The 27,315-nt window shown below is 37.7% G+C and overlaps 1 protein-coding gene and 1 long non-coding RNA gene across 2 annotated transcripts in view; one reads left to right on the forward strand and one right to left on the reverse strand.

The window, feature by feature from the left end:
• The window catches only part of ITM2B (integral membrane protein 2B), a 28,258-nt gene extending 9,657 nt beyond the window's left edge, over window positions 1-18,601 (forward strand). Inside the window, exons 2-6 of the mRNA XM_084879490.1 lie at window positions 12,351-12,479; window positions 13,745-13,951; window positions 16,118-16,228; window positions 16,681-16,831; window positions 17,863-18,601. Of these exons, the coding sequence (XP_084735616.1) occupies window positions 12,351-12,479; window positions 13,745-13,951; window positions 16,118-16,228; window positions 16,681-16,831; window positions 17,863-17,948 (684 nt within the window). The 3' untranslated portion in view covers window positions 17,949-18,601. The remainder of the gene's footprint in view (window positions 1-12,350; window positions 12,480-13,744; window positions 13,952-16,117; window positions 16,229-16,680; window positions 16,832-17,862) is intronic.
• Window positions 1-27,315, reverse strand: part of LOC311620254 — a 387,779-nt gene that overhangs the window by 63,704 nt on the left and 296,760 nt on the right. The window lies entirely within an intron of this gene.

The raw sequence follows: 27,315 nt of genomic DNA on the forward strand, positions 1-27,315 counted from the left end.
CCTTTAGAGCAACAACTCATCACCAACTTTGTGGTTTTGCTTTGTGGCTTTATTACTCCTACCTTTACTTAGGTTTCATTTTGTACTTAATATCTTTTTCATTTATTTTGACATGCTTATATAAGCTGTTGTGCCCGAATTATTTTTATTTTTATTTTTTTGCTTCTGTGCATATGATAATTTTTTTTATTACTATGCTTTGTAATTCGACAAACAGTAGATAAAAATCTGACACACAGCATTTATGTGTGTGGTTTCATTAAGGTAAACCCATTATGATAGCAGAATTCTGTAGAAACTCAGGCTATGTTGTTGTTGTTGTTGTTGGATATAAGTATTATCCAGTTGTGACATCACGTCACTTTACCTATTACCAGACTTGCTTTGCCTGAACTGTCAGACAGGTGGTTGACCTAATAGCTTCATGCTTCCTCTTCCCTAAGATGCGTATGGAGTCAGATGATATTTAGGTCTTATTAGTTCTATGATAGTACACAAATAATTTTACTTAACTTTTCTGGCTTTCATTATATTTACAAATATAATGTAAAATGATGTATTGGGCTAGATGCCTTTTCATGGTCCTTCCACATGGAAGCTTTTCTTTCTGAGAACTAAACTGATCCTATATTCAGAGGCACCTATTGCATGGCCAGACACTAAACCAGGAATTTTTAAGTTACTAAGCGGCCCCAACATTTGAGAAGAACTTAGGGTAGATGAGATAGACTAACCAATTATGTAAACCAAACTAATCACAACCTACTTAAATGTCTGTATCTGCTTTCACAAGAAAACAATACTCTGGGATCCAAGAGCCAGAAGAGTGGTGGAATGAGGGAACAAGATCACATGACTATTATTTATTGTTGATGCATTTGGTGCTTAGGCATAGGGTTCAAAGCACTTTTAATTTTATTTTATGTGTTAATCCTCACACTAGGATTTATTTTTTTCCCATTGATTTTTAGAGAGAGTAGAAGTAGCGAGAGAGGGAGGGGGGAGAGAGAAACAGAAACAGAAAAGGAGAAACAAGGCTGTGAGAGAGACATGGATTGGTTGCTCCTACACACACCAGGCTGGGGCTGGGGATCCAATCTGCAACCCATATGCTTGCCCTTGACCAGGAATGGAACCTGCAGTGTGACGCTCTAACCACTGAGCAAGGCTCAAAGCACTTTTCACTCTAGAGACAAATATCCCTGATCTCAAGAACTGGTTTTACTTTTCTATTAGTCATTTTGCATAAGCCCAATACATCATATAATGAAAGCCAGAAAAGTACATAATTTTTCAACTTGGTCAGAAGATAAAACTTTCCACATTTAAATTATTTTATGCTTTTAGTAGAATATCCTAGGAATTTTCTTATTAAAAATTCTTAAAATATAGCATTTTAAGTGGAATTACTCATATTTGAATATGAATGTGTAATTCTTTTGTTGAGTAACACTAAGATCCAAGATTTAAACAAAATTGAGTCTAGAAAGGTTTGCTTTTCCCCCTCTAATCTTTACACTTAAAGTTATAATGAATTATAGAAATTATTATTCCTATCATACCTAAAATTTTCAGGAAGACAATTGACATTCTTATTAGGAACAATATGAAGTCATGATTTAGCCAGTGGCAGAAGAAACCTATCTTGACCAATTTATCTATTCCTGGTAAATGCTACAATTAACAATAAGTAGCATATGTAATATCTTTGTTTATAAACCTGCCTGTAAGTGCTGGTCTAGACTTTTCTTTTGACTACCCATTGCCTTTAAATCTCACCAATATGATATATATGTCATATATATCTATATGTATATGATGTTAAAGTACATATTCAATTAATCTGCTTTATTCCTAATCATATAAAAGTGAGTTATCTAGCACTAAAAGCATTTATACTCTGATTTTTTATTTCTGACCTATTTTCTAAACCTATACCTGTGCTGATTATATAAAATGTCAATATGTGGTTCAGATTTTATAGATTTCTCACAATAGATTGTGACACAGTGACTTTAAATTTTAATTTCTTTTTGTGCCTGTATTGCTGCTTGTATATTGTAGGATTTTTTTTTTATTTTTTTTTTAACAGTGAAGGACGTTCGTTAATGAGAAATGTGTTTTGTGGACATTGTAATTTTAGATTTTCTCATTTTTAAATCTCTCCCTATTCCAAGTACAGAATAATATAATAACTCTATTATTCATGTAATGATAATCACTTGAAAAACTGCTTTCCTTTGCTGTCAGACACAGCATTTCCCATGTGGACTTTTGTCACCATAGTTGAGATTGTAGCAATCTTGTTTGAAAAGTCAAATACTGATTTAAATGAATAAAAAAATGCCAACAAATGTTTGCTGTCTTTATAGTTTAAGAATAATAAATCGGAGCAATTTCTCACATAACTTTTGTGGATCTAAGATTATAGTTAGAAGAGCATTTTGGAATTTTTAACGTAGATTTTAAATGATAACCAAGGTTTTTGTTTATTTTAAAATTCTTATTGGAATGGAAAGGGATTTAATTTTGTTGTCCAGTAATGTAAGTCTTTTTGTAATTGGCCTTTTCAATTATAGATTGCTTTTTATTTGCTTCAACCTTAGATTTTTATTTCAGCTTATCTTTCCCAGTTATATCAGCTGGTAAAGGAAATGACAGCTGTAATTGATTATGCACTTCTCATTTACTATGTACCAAACAATGATTTAAATGCTTTATATATTGTCTCATTTAATCCCCACAATAATCCTATCAGATAACCCACATTTATGATGGAGTAATTGAGATGGAAAAGTTAAAATACCACTTGTCCAGCTGTTTGCCATTCTCTAAAATTTTGACATTTCTTGTCTGCTATCAATATTATTTTTCTATTCTTTTTCTTATAGGAAGATTAAGTGCTTTGTTAACCATATTAATCTAGTTTCTAAAATCCAGAACTCAAAATCCTTTATATGGGGAACTGGTTTAGACTGGTTGTTTTATAAAATAGTGTATCCCTAGTCATAGCTGGAAATAAAGACCAAGGTTCAAAACCCTGTGATATAGAAAAGAACTTGATATGCTTTGTTTCCAACTTGGGACAAAATGATGAGAAAGGAGTCCAGAAAAGTAGACCATTAATCAGAAATCCATTTAAAAAAATTTGAATCACCTGATTTTTAAAAATGTTGGCAACTAATTCTGTATTTTGGAAAACAGTACACAGACCAAACAGCACATCATGAGCAGCTGGCCTGTGCATCCCCATATTTATCCATATTACCACATGAAAGGGTTAAAGAGAATAAAATGGGACAGAGAAAAACTTACTGTGCTTAGCAGATATCTTGCAGAAAGCTTGCAGCCTTGAGCGAGCACCTCATAGCCCAGAAAACCACTAGCCATCTGACTGACGCTGGAAGGAACCAAGGACAATTGGACTCTTAGAGCCAGCAAAAATTAAAAAACCTTTCTCTCCCAGCTCTCTTTGCTGACTCCCATTTTGTTGGACTCGGCCCACCTGCACACAGGTGCCTGGAATAAAATCTTTTTTGTTACATTATGACCTCATGTCATAGGTGCAGGACCCCGGCCCACTCTGAACCTTTACCAAATATGTTTTACAATGTGCATTTCTAAATAACAACCTACTTCTGAAGGTTCAGTAGCTCATATTACTCTGATTTGAATAAATTATGTTGGTTCTTTTCTGTATTTCTGTCTCATTTTTATACCGGAAGTGTTTATGACATAAATTTTTTTTCTTTTTTTAATGTAATATAATTTTAACCCTAACAGATATTTTTCTTTTTTAGTACTTTGGTTCTTAAAGCAGTGTTCATTTGCTATAATAATGCAAAATAATATCTGAGAGCTTTGAAAAAAAATATTTTTTTCATTCATCCTAAAAAGAAGGCCTGGCTATGTAAATTGCTTTGTTAGTATGGGATCAGAATAAAAATGAGATGAAAATCCTTGCATTTTGTCTGAGTTAAGTTTATAACTGAAGCACATTGCTGAAGCTCCTTAGGGAAATGACGAAGTTGACCTAATTCTTAACTAATTGAAGTACCAGGACAGAATTTGTCCTTCATTTTGCTTAAAATATAATTAAGCAATTTTACTTTATCATGTAAGATTTATTTGAACTAGAAATTAGTACAGTGCAAGACTGAGAATGCTTTTGAATGCCGTGTCTTTCTATACCTGCTGTTGAAGAATAATTGTAGGCCAGCGTGTGCTTTAGTGTCTTCAATTATAAACTGGGGTGAAAACTTGAGGTTTTAGAAAGATTAATGAAATGATAATTGTACAGCACCTGTGGGAGATCAGCACAATTTAAGGTGAACTAGTTTTATTGCAGTATATAGGGAAGTTAAGTTTCTGCAATTTGTCTTAAATTAGGCCAGGTAATGTTACATACTTCCGTGAAGAAACTCTTGTTCACGAGTGATTTTCTTTCTTGTTGATTTTTTGTTGTTCTTTAATTAAGAAGTAATCATAGCACTGGCCAGCGTGGCTCAGTGGCTAGAGCACCAGCCTCGGGTTTGATTCTTGGTCAAGGGCAAGTACCTGGGTTGTGTATTCACTCCCTGCCCCCAGTCAGGATATGTGTGGGAGGTAGTTGATGTGTCTCTCACATAGATGTTTCTTCTCTCTTCCTCCCACTCTCTCTGAAAAAGCAATGGGAAAAATATCCTCAGTGGAGAATTAATAATAATAATAATAATCTAAGCATATAAAAGCAAAGAGAATCTGTAATACCATTTTATATCATCTTATATTTTTAAAGTCTTAGGTACATATACTCTGTATTTTGCAGATAACCTGGTTTGTGTTTTTTATTTTGTTTTTTCAGCATTATTTCTGAGATTTAGCTCAAAATAAACAATGCTAGGCGATTTCATTTTAACATATGAACCTATAATACTTTATTCACTTGATGGATATTTAGGTTATTTCCAATATTTTATTGACAATTCTACAGAAACTTTTATTGGAGTTATATCTTTATATGTATGTGCACAAAAGGATACCTAAGGCTATAGTCCTAGGAATGGAATTGCTGGTCATAGAGATGTATCTTTAATTTTATTAGATGCTGCCAAGTTATTGTCCAAAGCAATTGTACTAACTCCTGTTTATGAAACTATAAATAGTTTCAATTCTCTTTCTGTACTTTCTCCAGCTTTTGGTGTTAGATTTTTATCGCCTGATATATGTAGGATTTCAGTTGATTTCCCCCCCTCATTCCCCATATTGAAATATAATTTACATGCAATAAAATTGACCCCTAGTATGTGTACAATTTAATTGAATTTGTGGTAACTGTATAAAGTCATAAATTCACCACAACATTCAAGATATGAAACATTTCCATTAGGTTAAAAGGTTTCCTCATGTCTTTTCGATCTTCCTTCACCAACCCTTGGCCATGGCAACCACAAACTTGCTTTTTGTCACTTTGGTTTTGCCTTTTCTGGAATTTCATAAATATGGAATTATGCAGTGAGTAGTCTTTTGCATTGGGCTTCTTTCACTTCAATTTTTAAAAAAATATATTTTATTGACTTTTTTACAGAGAGGAAGGGAGAGAGAGAGAGTGCTAGAAACGTCGATGAGAGAGAAACATTGACCAGCTGCCTCTTGCACACCCCCTACCAGGGATGTGCCTGCAACCAATGTACATGCCCTTGACCGGAATTGAACCTGGGACCTTTTAGTCCACAGACCTACCCTCTACTGCTGAGCCAAACCGGCTTCAGCTCACTTGAATATTTTGATTCATTATAAATATACTACAATTTATCCATTCATCAGTTAGTGGATATTTGTGTTTTTCTATTTTGGGACAATTATGAATCGTGACTCAGTTGATTTTAATTACTGATCTTCGGCAGTCTTGCTGAACTTTTCATTGGTTTGAATAATTTGACTTTCGGATTTTCTAGTTATATCATTTATACATGACAATTTTGTGTTCTCTTTCCTAATCTTTATATCTATTCATGTTCTTGTCATTTGTGTAATAGGATCTCTAGTACAATGTTGAAAGGAAACAAAAAATCAATTTTAGTGGGCATTCCTCATATTTTTTATATGAAAGGGTATGGTATAAGTTTGAAGTTTCACCATTAAGGGTGAGTTTGATACAGATTTTTGATGACTAGCTTTATTTATGTTACAGAATCTTTTTTTTTGCAAAGATATTTTATTACGAATGGGAATTGGAATTTGACAATTACATTTTCTACATATTTTGAGATGGTTGTGGGGTTTTTCTTTTTAAAAGTTTTATATGTGGCTTTTTTCTTTAAGCTTACTCTTCCAAGTGTTAAAATTTAATTATTTAAAGTACACTTAATAAATTGCTAGTTTAAAACTTTAAAACTTTTCTATCTTGTATATTCTTTAATTCCCCTCCATGACACAGACTGTAATATGGCATGTCATTTATTTGTCATGCATAAAGTTAACTTTGGCTGTAAATTGCTTAAGATATGAGCCATGTCTTAATCAAGATATGAGCCAGGGCTTAATTACACTTGAATTTCCCATAGGTTCTAGCACTGTACATTGCAAATAACAGGTCCTTCGTAACTGTTGAACTGGGCTAAGTACTTAGGACTGCTGTTCTTTGCTAAATAGCCACTGTATGTCACAAGTTCTTATGTTGCACCACCCATATCATTATCATGCTGGCTGCTAATGTAATTTATATGGGTTATTTTTTAAAAATTAAGCTTTAAAAATTAGATAAAAATTTTACTCACTCATCAAATATTTGTTGAGGACTAATTAGGTGCCAAGGTTGGCTATAAGCTACCAGTACTGCCTAATGACAGGGATCCATACTGAGAATTGTTAGGCGGTTTTGTCATTGTGTGAACATTATAGAGTACACTTGCACAAACTTAGATGGTATAGCCTCCTACGTACATACCTACGTTATATGGTGCAACCTGTTGCTCCTAGGCTACAAGCCTGTACAGCATGTACTGTACAAAACAAGAAGAGATTCAATCAAGCACAAGAGAAGATGATGCAATTAAGATGAGGTGGCAAGATGAGGTGGTCAGGAGTTATATGAGGCTGTTTCCATTGTGACATGGCATAGTGTTTTACAGTAAACTTTTTAAAAAATATATTTTTATTGATTCCAGAGCAGAAGGAAGAGAGAGAGAGAGAGATAGAAACATCAATGCTGAGAGAGAATCATTGACTGGCTACCTCATGCACAGCTCCCACTGGTGATTGTACCCAAACCCAGGCCAGTGCTCAAGCAACTGAGCCAGACTGGCTAGGGCCAGCAAACTTTTTTGATAAGTGAAAAAAAAGAGTACACTCTAAATAAAAGATTAAAAGTATACTATAGTAAATACATAAACCAGCAATATTGTCGTTTATTATCATTATAAAATATTATGTACTATGTAATTATATGTGTTAGACTTTTATACAACTGGCAGCACAGTAGATTTGTTTACACTAGTATTACCACAAGCAGGAGTAACACATTGCATTACAGCACCTCTGACATCACTAACTAATAGCAATTTTTCAGCTGCGTTATAATTTTAGTAGTGCCCCAGTGCATGGATTTGTGCACATTGAAAGGACATTAATTAGAAGAAATACTTTAATATCGCTGTTTGCCCTTTATAACTGGTGTCAACCAAATTTACGATCGACAATGACTGATCGAAACACATGCATGTGATTCACACCAGTGAGAGCTTTATTTATATGTATTGCCCATATACGAGTCAACTTAGCCTTTAATATATCCTATCTAATAAAGAGAGAATATGCTAATTGACCCTCACACCATCGCAAAAGATGGTGGTATCCCTGCCAATTAGGAGGGAATATGCTAATTGACTGTCAAGCCCTCAAAGATGGTGGTGCCCAGTGCCCTCATCCCCACTGGGGCAGCAGATGCCCAGCCACTCCACGCGCCTGCCTTTGGAGTCCCCCAGTCTCTTCAGCCCCCTAGCCACCCAGGGCCGACCTTAGGTGCAGGCAAGCCTCAGATGGTGGCTGCCCAGATGCCCAGGGCCGCCCGAGGCTCGGGTAACCAGGGCCGGCTGAAGCTTGAGCTGCCGGCAGTGGCGGCAGAGGTGTGATGGAGCGTCACCTTCCCCTGATCACCGGGTCGCCTCTCACCCCTGAGAGCTCCCGGACTATGAGGAGGCAGGCCGGGCTGAGGGACTTCCTCTCCAGTGCATGAATTTCCATGCACCGGGCCTCTAGTATAGAATAAACTTGCTTAATTAGATCTGCTTTCTGATGTAGCTAGACTTTTTCCAGCCCAGTAAAACACCTCAACTTCTCTTTCAGGTCATTGTTAGCAACACAGCAGTAAATATCAACTTGAAGTAGACTATTGTAGATCACACAGGGGAGAACACAGAGTAAAATATTTAACTGCAGCAGTGTTTGACTATATTCTGCACAGTGAGAAAACCTGAAGTTATTTTCAAGTTCCACCATTTCTTCTTTTCAGTTGGGTCAAGTTTCTAAACTTTCTAAATCTGTTTTCTTGCTTATGAAAAGAAAATAGGATTCCACGAAGTCTCCTATCTACCTACTCCAGGACTTCTGTGAGGATCAAATGAGATGAGGCATGGGAAAACGCTTCACAGACATTTGGTTAAAGTGTAAAATGTTTGCACCTGGCTATAAAGCAAGTGGTGGTCCTGGGCTGAAGAAACTTCAAGAAGGCTGGTCACTAAGGAGAGGGAGCCGGGCATTGCTATGTGATGTCATTACTCAGCACCCATAGTGACCGTTTCTGGGCTGGGCTGGGCTGTGGGCCGCATTTTGTACCATGGGTCTTGGCAGCGTTGGCTGCGATTTGGTTGGCTGTTGCTCAGGTGCTGGTGGGGCCTGTGTTCTACTTGGAGGAAGCAGAGTGTTGTGGGCGCCAGGTCCATGGTGCCATTTCTCTGTAAATGGCCAGTCACAGTAGCTCTTGAATTGAGCGTCTGCCCCCTGGTGGTCAGTGCACATCATAGCCACCAGTCGGAGTACACTTAGCATATTAGCCTTTTATATATATAGACTAGAGGCCTGGTGCACAAAAATTCGTGCACTCGGGGGAGGGGTCCCTCAGCCTAGCCTGTCCCCTCTCATAGTCCGGGAGCACTCAGGGTGATGGGGGAGGCAACTGGGCCAATCGGGAAGGTGCCACCCCATCACTCCACTGCTGCTGGCCCTGCTTGGCCCTCGCAGCCACTGTGGCTTTGTCTGGAAGGACGTCCAGTCTATCCGATATAATTAGCATATTACCCTTTTCTTAGTATAGATGGGACCACCTTCCTATATGTACATCCTTAGGTGAAACATCATGTAGCACTTGCCTGTATAGCTGTAATCTATACTTACAATAGGGTAATATGCAAATTGTTTGGGAGGCCGTCAGTAAGACTGATCGGGAGGGCAGGGCAGCAACCTGCGAATGGTAGAGCTATAGGAGGGTGGGGCAGTGAGCTAGTGGGGCGGAGAACTGCAAGCGGTGGTGGGTGGGGCAGCTAGCTGAGGCAAGTGGTAACAAGCTACTCAGAAAGCAGCGAATATGAATGGATACTTACAACATCCTTGTAGCCTAGCAGGGAAAGAAAAGATCTGTATCTGAGTTATTCTAATGCAAAGTAGAAGGTGATCACTATGAATTTAGAGAAGAAAAGAGATTAGATGAACTTTAAATACCTGGTAGTATTCCATGACTGCAGTGCCATGGACTTTGGCTCCATAATTTGGCGATTGAAAGATTTTTATTTTCTGATTCTTAAGATGGGGTTCACATTGTTGAAGTGCTGAGCAATGGTCTGTGAATAAGTACAGTATTTTTTAAATTAAATTCTTTGAGAAGCCTAAATTTTTTGTCTTACTGTCATAGTCTTAATGTTTTGTTTGTTTTGCATTTTTCTTTAGCTTCAACAAAAACCTTTATTTCTCACAGTCTAGAAGCTGGGAAGTCCCAGATCAAGGTGTAGGCAGATACAGTTCTGGTGAGAGCCTGCTTCCTGGTGAAGATAGTTATTTTCCCTTTGTATCCTCACATGGTGCAGAGCAGAGACCTAAAATGTTCTTTTTTTAAATTTTATTTTATTGATTTTAGAGATGGAGGGAGAGGGAGAAAGAAAAAAACATTGATGTGGGAGAGAAGCATTAATCAGTTGCCTCCCATATGCACCATAGATATGTGCCCTGACCAGGAATCAAACCTGCAACCTTTTGGTGTCAGATGATACTCCATCCAACTGAGCCAATCTGATACTTCTCCGTTGGTCTGCCCCATTTACTTCTCCATTCTCATCTCTTGTACCCCTTTCCACCATATTGGGCACTCTAGCCATACCACATGTGGCCCTTGGAGATAAGCATTTTAGCTTGATGATTTCATTCATTTTTTGCCCCTTAACTCTGTGTGTGAGTAATGAATATTTGTTCTTCAATATTTCATTCCATTAGTTTCTCACTTCGGTAGTCTTCTTCAAACAATATCACCCCCTCTTCTGTACTCTCCATATTCTTTATTAGAACCCATGTCATATTTATGTTCTCTTTGCATAACTATTTTCCAGACTGATTTTGTCTGATCTCTTCTTGAGAGGCTATCTTACCAGTGCCTAGAACATAGTAGATCAATGGTTCACAATATGGGGGCAATTTTATTTTTTAAGGGGGGATTCGAGAATGAGTTGTCAGTGAATTTTTTGCATTTCTTATGGTTCTAGGGGCCTCATATACAGTATGTAAATATATATTGTGACATATTTGTTATCTATTATGTGTTTTGAAACTTTGCTATTTTTTCATATCACTTCATATTATTTTCTTAATAATTTCTTAGTGATTTCTTCCTCAGTTCTTCAACTGTCCTTTTGTTGTTTTCTTTTTCTTTTTCATGGATGCCATGCTCTTTGAAAGTTTGTTTAGACCAAGTTAATGGTCTGTTAGGCTTCCTCCACGTGAATAGGAGTTCACTTTTATGTCCCAGGGGAGAGGGGAACATCAGGATTTTAGAGATGCTGTGGGTGGGGCATGGCCAAAAAAAGGTTGGGAACCACTGTAGTAGACATTCTTGAAGTTATTGTTTACTGGCCAGTAAAAACTGATAGACCAAAAGGTTTGGAAACTTGTCATTAATTTGATAATTAGGGCTATATAATTTACAAGTGTCAACCCATGCTCTTTGGCTAGTCACTTATGTGCTACTAGAAAAGAGATCCTGCCAAACAGTGGGTATTGTACACACTTTTGACTGTCTCAACAGCTGGTACCAAATGTTTAGAAATGACTTATTTCCACCCCTCCATTCTGCCTCATCTTAAAATTATGCTTGGAATGTTTTCTTATCTCACAAAACACTGTACTTTTATCATTCATTTTACCTTATGGCTTCATGGAATTCTTAATAACTCTTTATTCACAGGTGTGTAGTATCTTACATGACTTAATAAAATTTTCTAGTCTTATTATGTACTACTCCCTTGGAGTGCACTTGTTATGTTAGTATACAGTACATTAACAAGCATACCTACTCTAGCAGAGTTTAATGTTCTCACAACTTGGTGGTTAGACAATCACAACTTTGTCAAGTGTTCCCCAATATTTCCAATACCCAACTGACACCATAAGTAGCTACTGCAATGCTATTGACTATATTATTTTTTGAACCATTAGTAATGTAATTCCAGCAGATAACCTCCTTTGTCTACTGTTTGCATATTAAACAGGGTACAAATACTAGTAAGAAAATAGCAGATAAACTGAGTTAAGAGGGCAAAAGGGTATCTCAGGAATTGACCCCAGATGACATTATAATGCTAAATTATTTCCTTGAGTGAATCAAAATAAAAATTCTATTCTAGTAATTGTATGCTAGTTGTATGTCTTTTGACTTTATAAGGGTTTGATTTTTTTAAATTGAATCTTTCCTAGAAAGGTTTTATTTAAAAATTTCCTAGACCATTTTCTACTGCAAGTAATCTATTATACTCTAGTTATACGAGGCTCAGCACCATAATATTGCATAATAAAGTTGTGTTGTAACCTTTTCTGAATTTTTAAATGTTAGAAGACATATTAACCACCAAATGTTGTGCACAGAAAAAAGAAATTATGGAGTATGTTTTTACTATAGAGATAGGATAGCAGGTGAGGTATTGAGAATTAGAAGACAGAACTCTCCAGAGGCATTACGATGAGTTTTGGCACCACCACTTTGATCTTGATTAGAGACCTGACTTGTTGGTCTCTTAGTTTATAAAACAATAATCCTGAAGGTTTCTTTCAATCCTGACCTTTGATTCTGATGGGAGATAAGATATTGACCATCATCTGTTTTCATATTTTAGGACCCAGATGAAGTGGTACCAGTTGGCCAGAGAAGAGCTTGGTGTTGGTGCATGTGCTTTGGACTAGCATTTATGCTTGCAGGTGTCATTCTAGGAGGGGCATACCTGTACAAATATTTTGCACTTCAAGTAAGTGGAAAAATACTAAGACCATTTTTGCCTTCTTCATGTGTGTTAGAAAATTGATCCTAACTTGCTCTAAGTCTGCACTTTAGTCTGTGGCCTGTAGCCAGAGCGGTGGTTCTATTTTAAAGCTGTGTTTGAGTCTCTTCAACTTGTTTGCCCAGCCTTTAGACAGTCTTTTAGACACACAGAGGAAAACACTGGAATACTTCTCTCCGCCTCTTTCTCTGTCATTACTTTCTCTAGAGAATTATGTGACTTCAGCAATAATGTTGAAGTAACTTAAGATGGAAGTTATTTGAAACAAGTATTTAATAGTAATCCTAGTGGGTTAAGACAGACTTTTCCTCTGATTATAATTATCCCCTCTGTTTTGTGGCACATTTTTTCTGGGTGATAATTCAGTAGGTTTATTGTTGTTGTTTTTTTCTTGGGGAATAAGCTTTTATGACTACCTCAAGTGTTTTAATATTAAAATTTAGAGAGAGTGTTGACAAATATTTTTTATTAGTCTGCCAGAAGATGTATAAATTTTATGCTCATTTTCTATATTTTTCAAGATGATGGCATATCAATAGACATTACCGAAATACCATTCAACCTTGTTTAATACAATTTTTATAATAAATATATTTAATAAAGGAAAACTCATTTGCAGTTTTATTGTCCAAAGGTATTTGTTGTCTTAGTATTTTGTTATATACTTCTAGTTTTTATTATATATATGTACTTTTTGCAATCTTTATAATGATTTGCGTTAATGTAATATTTTCCATTTAATTGTGATATATTTTAAGGAAAAATCAGACCAGAAATTTCAGAAAAATTATCCCTCTTTTGGCTAATAGAAAAATTATTGAATCAGTGAATGATGTTAAAAGTTTTAAAAGTATGCTCTTTCAGAAGAAACATTAATTTCTGAATATATTCTTTTATAAAAATAATGCCTACAAGTAGAAATAGGCCTATGTGTTTCTTCAAATGTACTTGTCACCAGATGGATAATTGCCTTTATATTCTATTTCTGTGGACTACAAAAAGTAAAGGGAAAATCAGCTGCTTTTCTTCTTTTGAAACTTTTTAAAACAATTCTTTAAAATCTGATCTTAAAGAATGTGTTAACTCTATAATTAAACTGTCTGACTTGTCATCTAAAAGTAAGAGTTTGCAAGCAAACTATTACTTGGATAGATGTGGCAGCTTAAGTAATGCTTACATTTAAAAACCTGTCTCTTACTGAATTGCTGAAACAGTGTTTAAACCCTTTATAGCCAGATGACGTGTACTACTGCGGAATAAAGTACATCAAAGATGATGTCCTCCTAAATGAGCCTTCTGCAGATGCCCCCGCTGCTCGCTACCAGACAATTGAGGAAAATATTAAGATCTTTGAGGAAGATGAAGTTGAATTCATCAGTGTGCCTGTCCCAGAGTTTGCAGATAGTGATCCTGCCAACATTGTTCATGACTTTAACAAGGTGAGCCAGATGTCCTGAACTGTAAAGAGTGCAAGTTCTTTAACTTATGCTTTTTGTAGTTTTCCGTATTTCCAGATTTATTCTACTTAGAGTTTATGTTTTATTTAAAAAATTGAACTTGGGTTTCTTCTGTCCTACAAAATAAAAACTATCAACATTTGATGGGCTCATTAATTCTTTCTAAGTTCCCATCTACATTTCCGCCAACTGTTGAAAGTTGTTAAGTATTGCAGAAACATTGAAGTGAAAATACAGTTAATATTCTAAATTCTCCACGTGGTTACAAAATTTTGTCATACTTCTTTCAAATTTTATCATGTTTCATTTTTATTTTATCTTTTCCTCACTTTTAACACTTGATTCTAGATACATAAAACTGTGATCTCTTAAGAATGAGGACATTATCTGCATAACTACATAATTATCACATCTAAGAAAATTAACATAATGTAGTATTATTTAATATTCAGTTGATATTTAAATTCCCCCAATAATTTTTGTCCCAAGAATGTTTTGTTCTTTCAAACCAGGATGCAGAAGTTCTCATATTACCTATAGATGTTAAATCAGTATATATTTACTATTTTGAACATGTAGACATATCCTGAAATTGGCATTGCATTTTATCCCTGATAAAATACATCTGCTCAATATTTATAAGCCCGTTTGAAAAATTACTTACTTCATGATAATAAACCTTATCCAAAGCAAATAGTAAATAATAATAGCTAACACTTACTGAGCTCTTAAAATCTAAATGTTTGTGTGGTTTTGTTAATTCATTTTAACCCTCAAAACCATCCTGTTGACAGTCTTTCTCAACCAGGTTTTCTCACCTAAACCACAAGAACACAGACAATCATTAAATTGACTGGAGGATATTAATTAGGGGACCAATGCATGAATTCGTGCACCGTGAAAGGAACTGTGGGCCCCGAGGCTGCGGTGGACACGGGCGTATCTCAGCCCATCCTCTGTGCTCCCGCACAGCCCCTCCTACGATGGCCCCTGGTCCCGTTTGCTGGCAGCCCTGCTCCCACTGCCGCCGCTCTTACACGCTGATGGTACAGAGCAATTGGGGCTGGTGCCAGCAGTTGGTGCAAGTGGGGCCAGTGCCGGCAGTGGATGTGAGAGGTGGCTGCTGGCCCAATCGCTCTCAGGAGCAGAGGGAGGTGGAGAAGCCCTGAAGGTTGGTCAGTGCCAGTGCCAGCAGCAGGTGGGAGTGGCGGCCCCGGCAGTAGGTACCAGTGGAACCGGCGCCCTTGCTGGTGCCAGGAGCAGGTGCAAGTTCCTGGTGGGACTCCATTGCACTGGAGCAAAGAATTTTCAGTAACCATCAGAGGCTCACTCTGGTGACAGTGACTGGTGCCTCCCCCGCCTTGGTCTGGTGCCCCCGTTCACCTGATCCATCATCGTGCCATGGCCAACACCTGCCATGTTCCAAGCTCTGCCACCTGCTGCCGATGCCCGCCATGTTCCCTGGTGATCAGCACACATCACAATGACCTGTTGTTTGGTTGTTCCACTGTTCGGTCTATTTGCATATTAGCCTTTATTATATAGGAAAGGATACTATTCCAGATGCATAGGAGAGAAGTTTATTTTTATCTACAATTGATGGATGCCTTGGAGGGCATTAGGGCTTGTAAATAAGGGAACTAACTAAATATCTTAAATCAGATTATAGGTTATTTGCTGTTAATTTTAATAGCTTATTATAGAAACAAACCCCTGATAAGAATTTTATTTCCAACCTGGCCAGGTGCTTCTGTTGGTTACAGTGTTGTCCTAATGCTCCAAGGCTGTGGTTCAGTCCAAGTCAGGGCACATACAAGAATCAGTCAATGAATGCCTAACTAAGTGGAACAACAAATTGATGTTTCTTTCTCTAAAATGTTTCTTTCTCTGTACTTTCTTCACTTTCTTTCTCTAAAATTAATAAATAGATAAAAATTTTTAAAGAATTTTATTTTTTAATAGCATTAATTTTTCTTCTCCCATTACTACTTTCATTCTTATCCCAGCAAAATCTTGATTTATTGAAGTGCAAGTGATTTACATATTCTAAAGCCAACGCATTTTAATGGTATAAATTATTCTTAAAAGTCCAGCTGTTGCTTGAGTTATAAATATTAATCTAACAAAAAATTATCTTTTTCTTCCCAGAAACTCACGGCCTATTTAGATCTTAACCTGGATAAGTGCTATGTGATTCCTCTGAACACTTCCATTGTTATGCCACCCAGAAACCTATTGGAGTTACTTATTAACATAAAGGTATGCAATTTTGAGATATTTCTTATTAATGCTGCTGCTATAACATCTTGGAATTTCTTATTGAGAAACTAGCCCTAAAGGAGCCCATTTTACTGTAAATATAGCTGTGAGGAACTAGGGCTCATGGTTTTTTTTTCTTGTTTGTTTTTTCTAATTTTGAAATTAAATATGTAACTTTTAAAATCATACTTAAGTTTTCAAGGGCCAGAGAATAAATGGAAGGCTTTTAAGAAATAAAATCTGTGTTACAACTACTTAATTCTGATGCCATTGACAATATGTAAACAAAAGGGCATGACTGTTTTTCAATAAAACTTTATAAAAACAGATGATGGGCAGTAGTTTGCCAGCCTCTGTTCCAACGATAATCTGTAAGAGTTTTGTTTATTTTCCTTGTCCGTTCAGTGTAAGCCTTGAGATAATTCTTGTAATTTATTTTTTTCCAAATGCAGGCTGGAACCTATTTGCCTCAGTCATATCTAATTCATGAACACATGGTTATCACTGACCGCATTGAAGACATTGAACACCTGGGCTTCTTTATCTATCGACTGTGCCACGACAAGGAAACCTACAGACTGCAACGCAGAGATACCATTAGAGGTAGTAACACTTTAAAGAGCTGGCAGAAAAGTTTTTTGTTTCACTTCATTGAGTTAAGCTAGATTTAGTATGTTTGCCATGAATGAGAAATAGAACTCTGTTCAATCACTATATAATATTTGTAGATTTCTGAAGAATCATCTTAACTCTAAATCCACTCTTTTTAGAGAGAGAGAATAGGTGAATGTGAAATCTCATTGCCTTCAGCTGCTAGAAGGTTTTTTTCCATGTAGTCATCCAGGCCATGTTCCATCCTGTCTGGTACAGTCACATGGCAAAGGGTGTCTAGAGAAGCCGTTCAGGTGTATGCTCAGGCATCTGGATTCTAAGCACATTGTTTTCCTTTTGATCTTGTTGGAGATAATCACAGTCAGGTTAATACAAAGGAATTTGACCGTCGAATTAAGAGCATTGACACAACTAATATAGCTTTGCCAAATCATTAAGCCTTTGTTTTCTCACCTAAAAAATAAGGATAACAGTACCTCCCCATTTCCTTTCAAGATCATTATAAAAATAAAATGAAAGTACATGTGGCAGAGCTGTGGGAAAGCAAGAAGTGACATTCAGATATTAAGTTGTGATTTCTTTGGAACTGCAGCACCCAGTAAAAGTGCTTTCCTGGCTCTCGTTAGCATTTTTACTTACTTCACATGATGAGTCAGTCACCTAAAATCTGCTCCTTGACTTCTTACATTTTTAAATTATCTAATGGTTCATAATTTTTTTTAAAGGTCAGATTATGCATATAATGAGATTCTCTCTTTTAAGTCTGAAGTTTCAACAAATCTCCACCACAGTCAAGATATATTTCTAAGTAATACATATGGCATTATTGTTGTTACTAAGATCTGTTAAGACATTTAGTTCAGAAAAGAGAGAAAATTATTTTCTTTAATGTTAAAAAATCAAGCTATAGAATGGAATATAGAGTAGGATATTTTCATATGTCTGAATAATAACTGTGTGGATTAATGTGAATATTTATGACTAAAGAACCAAAAATTTAACAACTTTTCCCTTCCAAACAGGTATTCAGAAACGTGAAGTCGGCAATTGTTTCACAATTCGGCATTTTGAAAACAAATTTGGCGTGGAAACTTTAATTTGTTCTTGAACATTCAAGAAAAACATGGAGAAAAACTTAATCTCACAGCATAACCATACTCTTTGTATTTTGTGCAGTGATTATTTTTTAAAATCTTCTTTCATGTAAGTAGCAAACAGGGCTTCACTATCTTTTCATCTCATTAATTCAATTAAAACCATTTCCTTTTAAAAAACATTTTCTTCTTTCCAAGTGTGGTGTCTTTTATCTTTGAATTTAGTAGTTGTATAAAGTCATAAATCATAATACACTTCACCATATATCTTAGGTAGAGAGATTTTATGTTTTTGCGTTTTCAAGAGGAGTGATTATCTAAAGGATAGTCACATAAATGGACCATTGTGACTTATTTGTAGTTGTTAGTTGCCCTGCTACTTAGTTGTTAGAGCATTTAAGCACAAAATTTAATCTTTCTCTAATTAAAATATGCAGTATTTTCAGTGTCATATTTAACTCTTTAGAATATAATTTCCACTTCAGTGTTTTAATATCGTAGGCATCTGCTGTAATAATATTTTAGAAAATGTTTGGAATTTGAGAATTAACTTGTGTTACTAATTTGTATAACTCATATGTGCAATGGAAAGCATAAATATCACAAAATTATTTGACTAAAGGCCTGTGTGTTGTTTTTCCCATATAATAAAAATAAAAGCAATTTGGTTCTTTTGTATCTTAAGATATATTCCATGTAAAGGAAGAAACTATTTTTAAAAATATCTAGTTTTCTATATGCAGTGAGTAAAAAAGATTTTTTAAAATAAGCTTTTAAAATAACTATATACTTCATTAGTACTATTAAAGTAATACCCAAGACTGAACCTTGAAAGTTGCTGCTTAATACATTTAAAAATAATTCCTTTGTATTTAATGGAAGGGTTGTTACTAAACCTAAGATTTCCAAGTAGCATAAAATACAGTGCTTTTCTGATGCTGTCTCCTCACAAGTGGAATGCTTTGAATTATAGTGATGATTTTTAAATCTCTAAAGTTGCTTCCTATGTGAATTCAGAGAATCCACCACCATTTAAAATACCTAAGAATAATTTTGTTGCAAATTTTCAAGACGAAAAAAATTATTTCTGAATTTAGGAGGTCAGAATTTTTAAAGCTTCACAAACCCATAAAGGATTTGGCCTAGAAACAAATTCTAGTTCAAAAGGATGTTATTTGCTTCTTGGCTCTTGGTTTCATTTCAGTAATGTGAGAGCTTTAGGCCAGCCAGTGAGTTATTCAGGGGTTGAGAATTTATTTTAGAAGAGAATGTTTTGATAAAATGAAAAATGCTTTTCCCTACCTTCCAGGCTCTAAAATTTCATGGTATTTTAGGAAGCTAAGAACATTTAAGAGCACATTAATTCATTCTGAGCATCCTTTATATACTCAGCACGAAGCATTAAGTTTTGAAGATACATCTCTAAAGAAGACCTTTGCTGCCTCTTTGGACACTCAAGAACTAGTGAAATGGACTAATGAATAACAAACTAATTACAATATATCAGTGATCAGTACTCTAATGGGGAAGAACAGATCCAAGAGTTTAGGGAGCATTTAGGAGGGACAGTGAGATTTTTAGATTGTGAAGTGCATGGGACCAGGTCATACACTTAATGCATGCCATCTGAGGACTTCAGTAGAAAATGGGCCCACTATTAAAGGTTTGTATTTTGGAAGGAGCATTTTCGTTTCTCTTTTCTACTGATAATAGTAATGCTATATATTAGGATAGACGAACTACTCTGTAACAATTGTAGCATCTCAGCAGCTTCATAATATTCCAGTATGGCAGGCTCCTCTTTCCCAGGGATCCAGACTTCTCCACTTTGTGACAGTGCCAGCTTTAAATCTCCAAACTTGCCATGGAAGGAGAGGAGCTAGGGTAGTAGATTCTGCAGGGGTTTGATGGTCAGGCCTGGAAGGGATATATCTCTTAACATTTCCATCAGCCAGTACTCAGCCAAACCATTCTCAGCCAATGGTAAGGGAGATGGGAAAGTGTAGTCATGCATGTTAGGAAGAAAATCCAAATGCTTTGCTGGGCACATAGCACTGTCATTGCCACTAATGGACATTACAAATAAATGAATGAATGATAAAATTAACTAGAAAAGAAAGATCACCCAGAAAAAAATCACAGGAAGATTTTGAGTATGTTTAATAACCTATGTTATCTTATATAATAAAAGCCTAATATGCTAAATGTCTGACTGTTCATTCGACCAGTCGCTATGATGCACACTGACCACCAGAGGGGCAGACGCTCGACAGGTAGGTTAGCTTGCTGCTGAGGTCTGGCCAGTTGGGACTGGGTAAGATGGGCCGGACACGCTCTGGAGCCCTCCCATAGTTCCTCGCTGGCCAGCCAACCTCACATGGTCCCTCCCCAGCCCCAATTGTGCACTGGTGGAGTCCCTTGGCCTGGCTTGTGCCCTCTTGCAATCCGGGACCCCTCGGGAGATGTCAGAGAGCTGGTTTCAGCCCAGTCCCCGCAGGCCAGACCAAAGGTCTCCACTGGTGCACAAATCCATGCACTGGGTTTCTAGTCCTATATAATAAAAGGCTAATATGCAAATCGATTGAACAGCAGAACTACTGGTCACTATGATGTGCACTGACCACCAGGGGGCAGACACTCAACACAGGAGCTGCCCCCTGGTGGTCAGTGCACTCCCATGGAGAGAGCTTTGCTCAGCCAGAAGCCCTGAGCTGGGGTCACGGGCTGGCTGGTGAGCACAGCAGTGGTGGCGGGTGTCTGCAGCAGCACCAAGGGTGTCTGACGGATGGCTTCCGGACTGCGAGAGGGTGCAGGCCAGGCTGAGGGACCCCCTCTCCGGTGCACAAGTTTCATCCACAGGGCCTCTAGTATTTCTATAATAGCAATACATTCTTAGTATCAGCTCACTTGTTTTGAGGTTTCTCGTTATTTTGGTATAGACACTAGAGTTTTTCTATATGTTGTCTTTATATTTAAAGTGGGTTTCTTATAGACAATATGTATTAATAGGTTGTGTTTTGAGTCACTGACAATCTGTCTTAATTGGTGCATTTAGAACATTGACATTGAAAGTAATTATTGATATAGTTGGATTCTTGTCTATTATATTATTTTCTATTTATTGCCATTTTTTATTCCTATTTTTGTCTTTTGCTCCTTTTCTGCCTTTTATGGTTTTAATCAAGCATTTTATATGATTCTATTTTTCCTCTTTTCTTAGTATATCAATTATACTTTAAAAAAAGTCTTTTTGTTCCCTTGCCTGGTAGTTGGAACATCATCCCATATACCAAAGGTTGTGGGTTTGATTCCCCATTAGAGCACATACCTGAGTTGCTGGTTCAATCCCCAGTTAGGGCACTGTCAGGAGGCAGTGAATAATGGATGTGAAAATGCTTTGTGTGGCTCTGCACAGTTGTGGTCAATTAATGCTTTTTGTGAACTCACTGCTCTCTTAGCAAGAAACACTGATCTTAATTTTTAATGCAAATTTTTTTCTGCTTTTTCTGTTTTTTAGAGTCTTCACATCCATATTAGTAAGTGGGATGCAAAAAAACAAAACCCATAAAATAAAACAACAAAAATCTCCACACTGTTCTAAATGGTAATTATCTCATAGCAGAAGTGGGACTACAGAAGACAAACTCAAAGGCAGTTTAATAATGTAAATTAAAAGGACCTATTTCCACATTTGAATGCCGTTATGAGTTATTGCTGGCTGAATCTGTAAGATTCTGCTGTAAGTGCACATTTAATAGTTCACTAGATACACCCCACCCCTTCTGCCTAGTGGAGTATTGCCCATAATTAAACAAATCCTACTCGGTTTTGGGCACCAATCCTTCCATGTTTAACTCTTTGAGACTTTGTTTTCTAGATAAGGACTTCATGTGTATCTATTATATTTATAAAAAGGACAACCCCTCCTCTCCACAAGTTACAGAGCTCTCAGTTTGCTGAATGTTTCTTCCAAAGTCAATGCATCCATCTTATTCTCTGGGTCTTTCTCAAAGTGTAACATGAGGAAGAAGTATGTTTAGTCTCAACTCTCTTAGTATTGATCATTCTTAGACTTTGATCTGATAAAATATGAATCAAAAGATATTTTGGAAGTATTTTCTGTGGATTCTACTCTTAATTCTTCCAACCTATTACAGATTACTCACGAGAAGCAAAATGGGTACTCAATATCCAAGTCATTCCAAATGACCTAAGATAAGACAATCTTAGCTCGCTCCTCACATTTTTAATTTTATGGCATTTCTATGTTCATGTTTTAAACATTTACATTTTTATAAAAGTCAAATAGTTGATGATAAAAAATGAACGGCTTCCCTCTTCCTACCATTCTCTTCAGTCCTGTTCTCCAAGGTAGACCACTGTTAACAGTTCAATGTAATTTTTAGATGACTTAGTTCTTGACTGAGTGAATAAAAAGATAAATGCCTTTCTCTGGTCAGGTGATAGGATTATGTTTAGGAAGACAAAACCAGAAATACTCTTCACAGTCACCATGTCCTCTACCTCCCAACATCTTTCTGATCTTAAGCAATCATGGCTTAACCCATTTTACAATATCTACTCCATCCCTACAGTCCTTCACACTTCCAGTCAATAATCTTTTCAAAACATAAATTTGATGTTTTCTCTATCACATCTTCTATTAAAACATTTTTAGGGCTTCTCCTGGCTCTTAGGATAAAGACTAAACTACTAAGCTACTTAAGATAAACCACCTTGCCAACCTCATCTTAATCACTTTTCTCTTTGCACCCTGCCACACTTGCTATTTTACAGTTTTATGATAAATCCTGTTCTCCATCCATTCTCCATTATGCCCTTTTAGATAGCTTCTAGTCAACCTTTAGAATTTAGTTCATATTTCCCTTCCTCAAGGGAAACCTTTCCTGAAGCATTAAGAAAAGTTCTCTTGTTTCATAGTTTCATAGCATTTCTCCATTTGTGGCATTGAATATAATTTAAGTTTTATATGTTGTCATTGTTGCTTATTTGATCAATTTATTTACCCTACTTGATTCCTCAGTATCCTTAATAGAGTGCTCAGCACCTAGTTGGAGCTCATAATTGACTGAATCATTCCTCCCTGTAACGTCTCTATTCTGGATAATATAATATTTTCTAACCAGTTGTCTGGATGTCTCTTCCAAAATTTATGCTAGCTTTCTCCTAAAATTTATTCAGTCTGAATCTGAGTAAATTGCCTTAAATAGAAATCTGATTGTCTTTCCTTTACAAAATTCTATGATGGCATTCTGTTGTACTTAGAGAAAAAAATCTGAATTCCTTTCAAGCTCTAACATTCTTCTCTCGGTAGACTTTCAATACTTTTCTGTTTTTATCTTACCCTCTTCTTTGTGTTTTGGCCTTCATATAAGCTGGTGGCCCTCCTGGAACAGTTTTCTTTCTCCCTATACCCCATCTGCACAAAAAATGTATATAGTTAACTCTTTCTCATCCTTCAGATTTAAGTTTCCTCATAGAGGACATCATAACTCAATTATCTGTCTTCCTGAAACCTTCCATTAGCCTAGTGGTTTTCAACAGGTGTGTTGCAATATTTTTTGAAACATGAGATAACTAGTCAGGGTCAGTGACCTCTTTTCTCTTAAACTGTCAAATCAATAATAATAATAATAATAAAAGACAAAAAGCCAACACATCAATAGCCACCTTGTGTGAATGAATCAAAATTATATCTATTTTTTTGTCAGGCAAAAATATTTTTTGGTGTGCTGCAGAATTTTATAATTAGTTTATGTTTGCCATGAGATGAAAAAGTTGAAAATTGCTGCACTAGACTGTTAGTAATGCTTATCACTGTGTCCTTTCCACTTAGCATAATAGATCTTTTTTCAAAAAAATATATTTTATTGATTTTTTACAGAGAGGAAGGGAGAGATATAGAGAGCTAGAAACGTCGATGAGAAACATTGACCAGCTGCCTCTTGCACACCCCTTACTGAGGATGTGCCCGCAACTCAGGTACATGCCCTTGACCGGAATCGAACCCGGGACTCTTCAGACGCTCTACCACTGAGCCAAACCGGTTTTGGCATATAATATTATATTAACATTAAATGAATAACTTCTTGGTCAACTGTAGATAGAAAAAAAAAAAGTTCAACATAAACATTAAAACCAAAGTATTTTTTAGCAGAAAATCTTCAGCATTTGAATAGACAATTCAATGAATATTTGTTGAATGAACTACATTTTGTGGATCAACTCATTCAGCTGGTGAGGGTTTTACTTGGAGATTATTTCATCCTGGCAGACAATGGTGCAAATGAAGCACCATCCTACCTAATAAAAGAGTAATATGCAAATTAACCACTCTGCTACACCCACAAGCCACGCCCACCAGCCAATCAGGGTGAGTATGCAAATAAACCCAACTAAGATGGCTACTGCCACAGAAAGCAGGAGGGAGGCTTGGGTTTCCCAGGCAACAGAAGAAGCTTTTGCCTACTCTTGCCGGCCTAGGCCTCTCTCAAGGCTACAAAGTTTCGATTATAGAAGGTAATCAAATCCAAACAGAAATGGCAGCAGCCACGGAGCTGGAGAGCAGGCTAGGGTTTCTCCCGGCAGCGAGGAAGCAAAACTTTCTGCACACCCTGGCCGGCCCAGGCCTCTGCTTAAGGCTACAAAGTTTCAATTATAGAAGGATCATAAATCCCAATAGAAATGGCTGCTGTCCACAGAGTGAGCAGGAGGCTTGGCTCTGCTCCAAGCTACAAAGTTTCAATTGTAGAAGGTAAATAAATTCCAGATACCAGGGCCTCTGCTTGGGTGGCCAGAGGGCATGACTGGCCTGCAAACTACCACAGACCTCTCGCCCAGGCTGCCCCATGCCCCAAGGGAAGGGAACCCTCACCCTGATCTGGGACACCCTTCCGGGCCAACCAGCTGGCCTGTGCACCAGGCCTCTATCTAATAAGAGTAATATGCAGATTGACCATCACTCCAACATGCAATATGGCTGCCCCCAAGTAGTCAAAGATCCTGTCCCCAGGTGGACCACAAGATGGCCAGCAGGAGTGGGCAGTTAGGAGGCACCAGGCCTACAAGCGGGGGAGGCGGGGTGGGCAGTTGGGGGTAATCAAGCCTTCAGAGGAAGGCAGTTAGGGGTGACCAGGCCGGCAGAGGAGGGAAGTTGGGGCCAACAGGCTGGCAGGGGAGCAGTTAGGCATCAATCAGGCTGGTATGGGAGTGGTTGCAGGGGTGATCAGGCTGGCAGGCAGAAGCGATTAGGGGCAATCAGGAAGGCAGGCAGGCAAGCAGTTGGGAGCCAGCAAACCTGGATTGTGAGAGGGATGTCTGACTGCCCATTTAGGCCCAATCCCACCAGGATCGGGCCTAAATGGGCAGTCAGACATCCTTTGAGGGGTCCCAGATTGGAGAGGGTGCAGGCTGGGCTGAGGGACACCCCTCCCCCCACCCCCGTGCATGCATTTTGTGCACCGGGCCTCTAGTTCTAAATAAAATGTTCTCTGGGGGCAATATTAAAGATTTTTTAACATCACAGAAGTGAATGGCTGATATATCTCATGTCTTCTGGCATGTCTGCTTTACAGAATGGAAGTTTGGACTAGTGGGTTGTTCTTTTACATTCAAAAGGGTGACAACATTCTTTTAATGCTGAGTGATTAACAAAGGCATGGTAGTAAGTTTTAAAATGTAGGGTGAATATTTCGGTTGTCACAAGAATTTGTATTTAGTGGGTGGGGCCAAGGATGCTAAATGCCTCAAAAGTAGGAAGTCCTGCACACGTAAAAATGTGCTGCTCTGTTATAACTTGTCATTTATACCCCTGATGGGAAGCATGGAAGGAGACTCAGTTCTGAATTTCCATAATGCCAGGGATCAAGGTATCCACTACCACCTTCCCTTTCACCCCCCAACTAAGTAGAGCCAGGCATGGTTGTCCATTTGGGCATGAATATGGCAGTTTCTTAGAGCATTTCTTATAACAAAACCATTAGTTAAATACACGTTTCGTAGCTAAACCCCACGTATCTAGTTTTAATCACCTCCAGAGAACATTACACTTTAGTAAACCCCTCATTATCTGATATCCAACTCCTGCCACAAACCCAGCTGAAATGTCCAAGAAAGGTGAGCCTGTGAAACGTGAGAATGCTTTATTCCTCTAGCGAGCTGACACTCTAGAAAGCTCCTTGAATGCCTTCATTTAGCTCCCCACAGAAATGCCCTTATAGAACCGTGTCTCTTCGCTTTCGTTAAGGAGTAATAGAAATAAAAACGAGCCTTCAATCTTCATAAAAGTTGAAGTTTCTTTTTGTAGAAGAAAAAAATGTTCCTTCAAATTTTACGAAAGTGCTAGTGAAAATGTTACCTAATATCTAATGTTTCTTATTTAAATATCCTTAAAGTTAGTGATAAAATACTTTCCTAATATATACTGATATTAGATAATAGAACTAAATAATTTATTTCCCTTTGCCTTGGTTGCCAGGAAACTTGGAGCTAAACTTTGTGCTCAATTAGATTAATTACTTTTAGCAGAGATTTTTCTTTTTTATTTATTATTTTATTATTATTATTTTTATTTTTATTTTGGGCGGGGACCCTATCTTACTGCCCAGCCCCTGCACTCCAATCAGGTGAGGGGGAATATGAAACCACGGACTCAGGAATCCGCAGAACACTGGTCCTTTTTACAACCCTGTCAGGCAGTTGGAGCAGAGAGCACAGTGAGCATGGTGGGAGGCTGCACCCAATCTTGGGGAAGTCTATGAAGGCGATGGGTGTTACCTCCACACTGCACTGCCACCCGCAGGCAAAGATAGGGACATGGAGATATTGAGAATGCTGCTCCTCTCTGACAGTGGGCACAATCAGAGTTTCATTTGCTTCCTGAGGATCACTGAGGGTGAATAGTGGGGATGGGGGTGGGGGAGGACAGGGAGACAATGGGGTTAAAGGAAAGTCCTTTGAAAACTCCTTGAGTGCTCCCAGGTGGAAGTAAGATCTGAGAGAGGCAAGAGCAAGTCTGGTCAAGGCCTGAGGCCTCACTCCCGGATTGCACAGACACAGGGAAAAGGTTTGGACCATGGAAAGGCTTGTTTCATTGGGGACGAGAAATGGGGCGACTCAGGCACCATGTTCAGTCCAGCAGGCATGAGGAAGAGAGACAGGCTCTGACCCCGAGATTTCCTCGGAGATCCTAGCACAGGCCTCAGCAAAACTGGACGGAAACTCAGTCCAAAGCCCCTGCCCAGTGGGGCTTGACAGGGACCTAAGGCATTGCCCCCTCCCACCGCAGTGCCGAGCCAGGCAAACCGAGGCTGCGCCCCTGCTGGGGGGCTTGACAAGGGTGGGACGGGACAGGTTTCATCT

Source organism: Pipistrellus hanaki, assembly GCF_964339955.1.
Source record: "Pipistrellus hanaki genome assembly, chromosome: 3".
Classification (NCBI taxonomy): domain Eukaryota; kingdom Metazoa; phylum Chordata; class Mammalia; order Chiroptera; family Vespertilionidae; genus Pipistrellus; species Pipistrellus hanaki.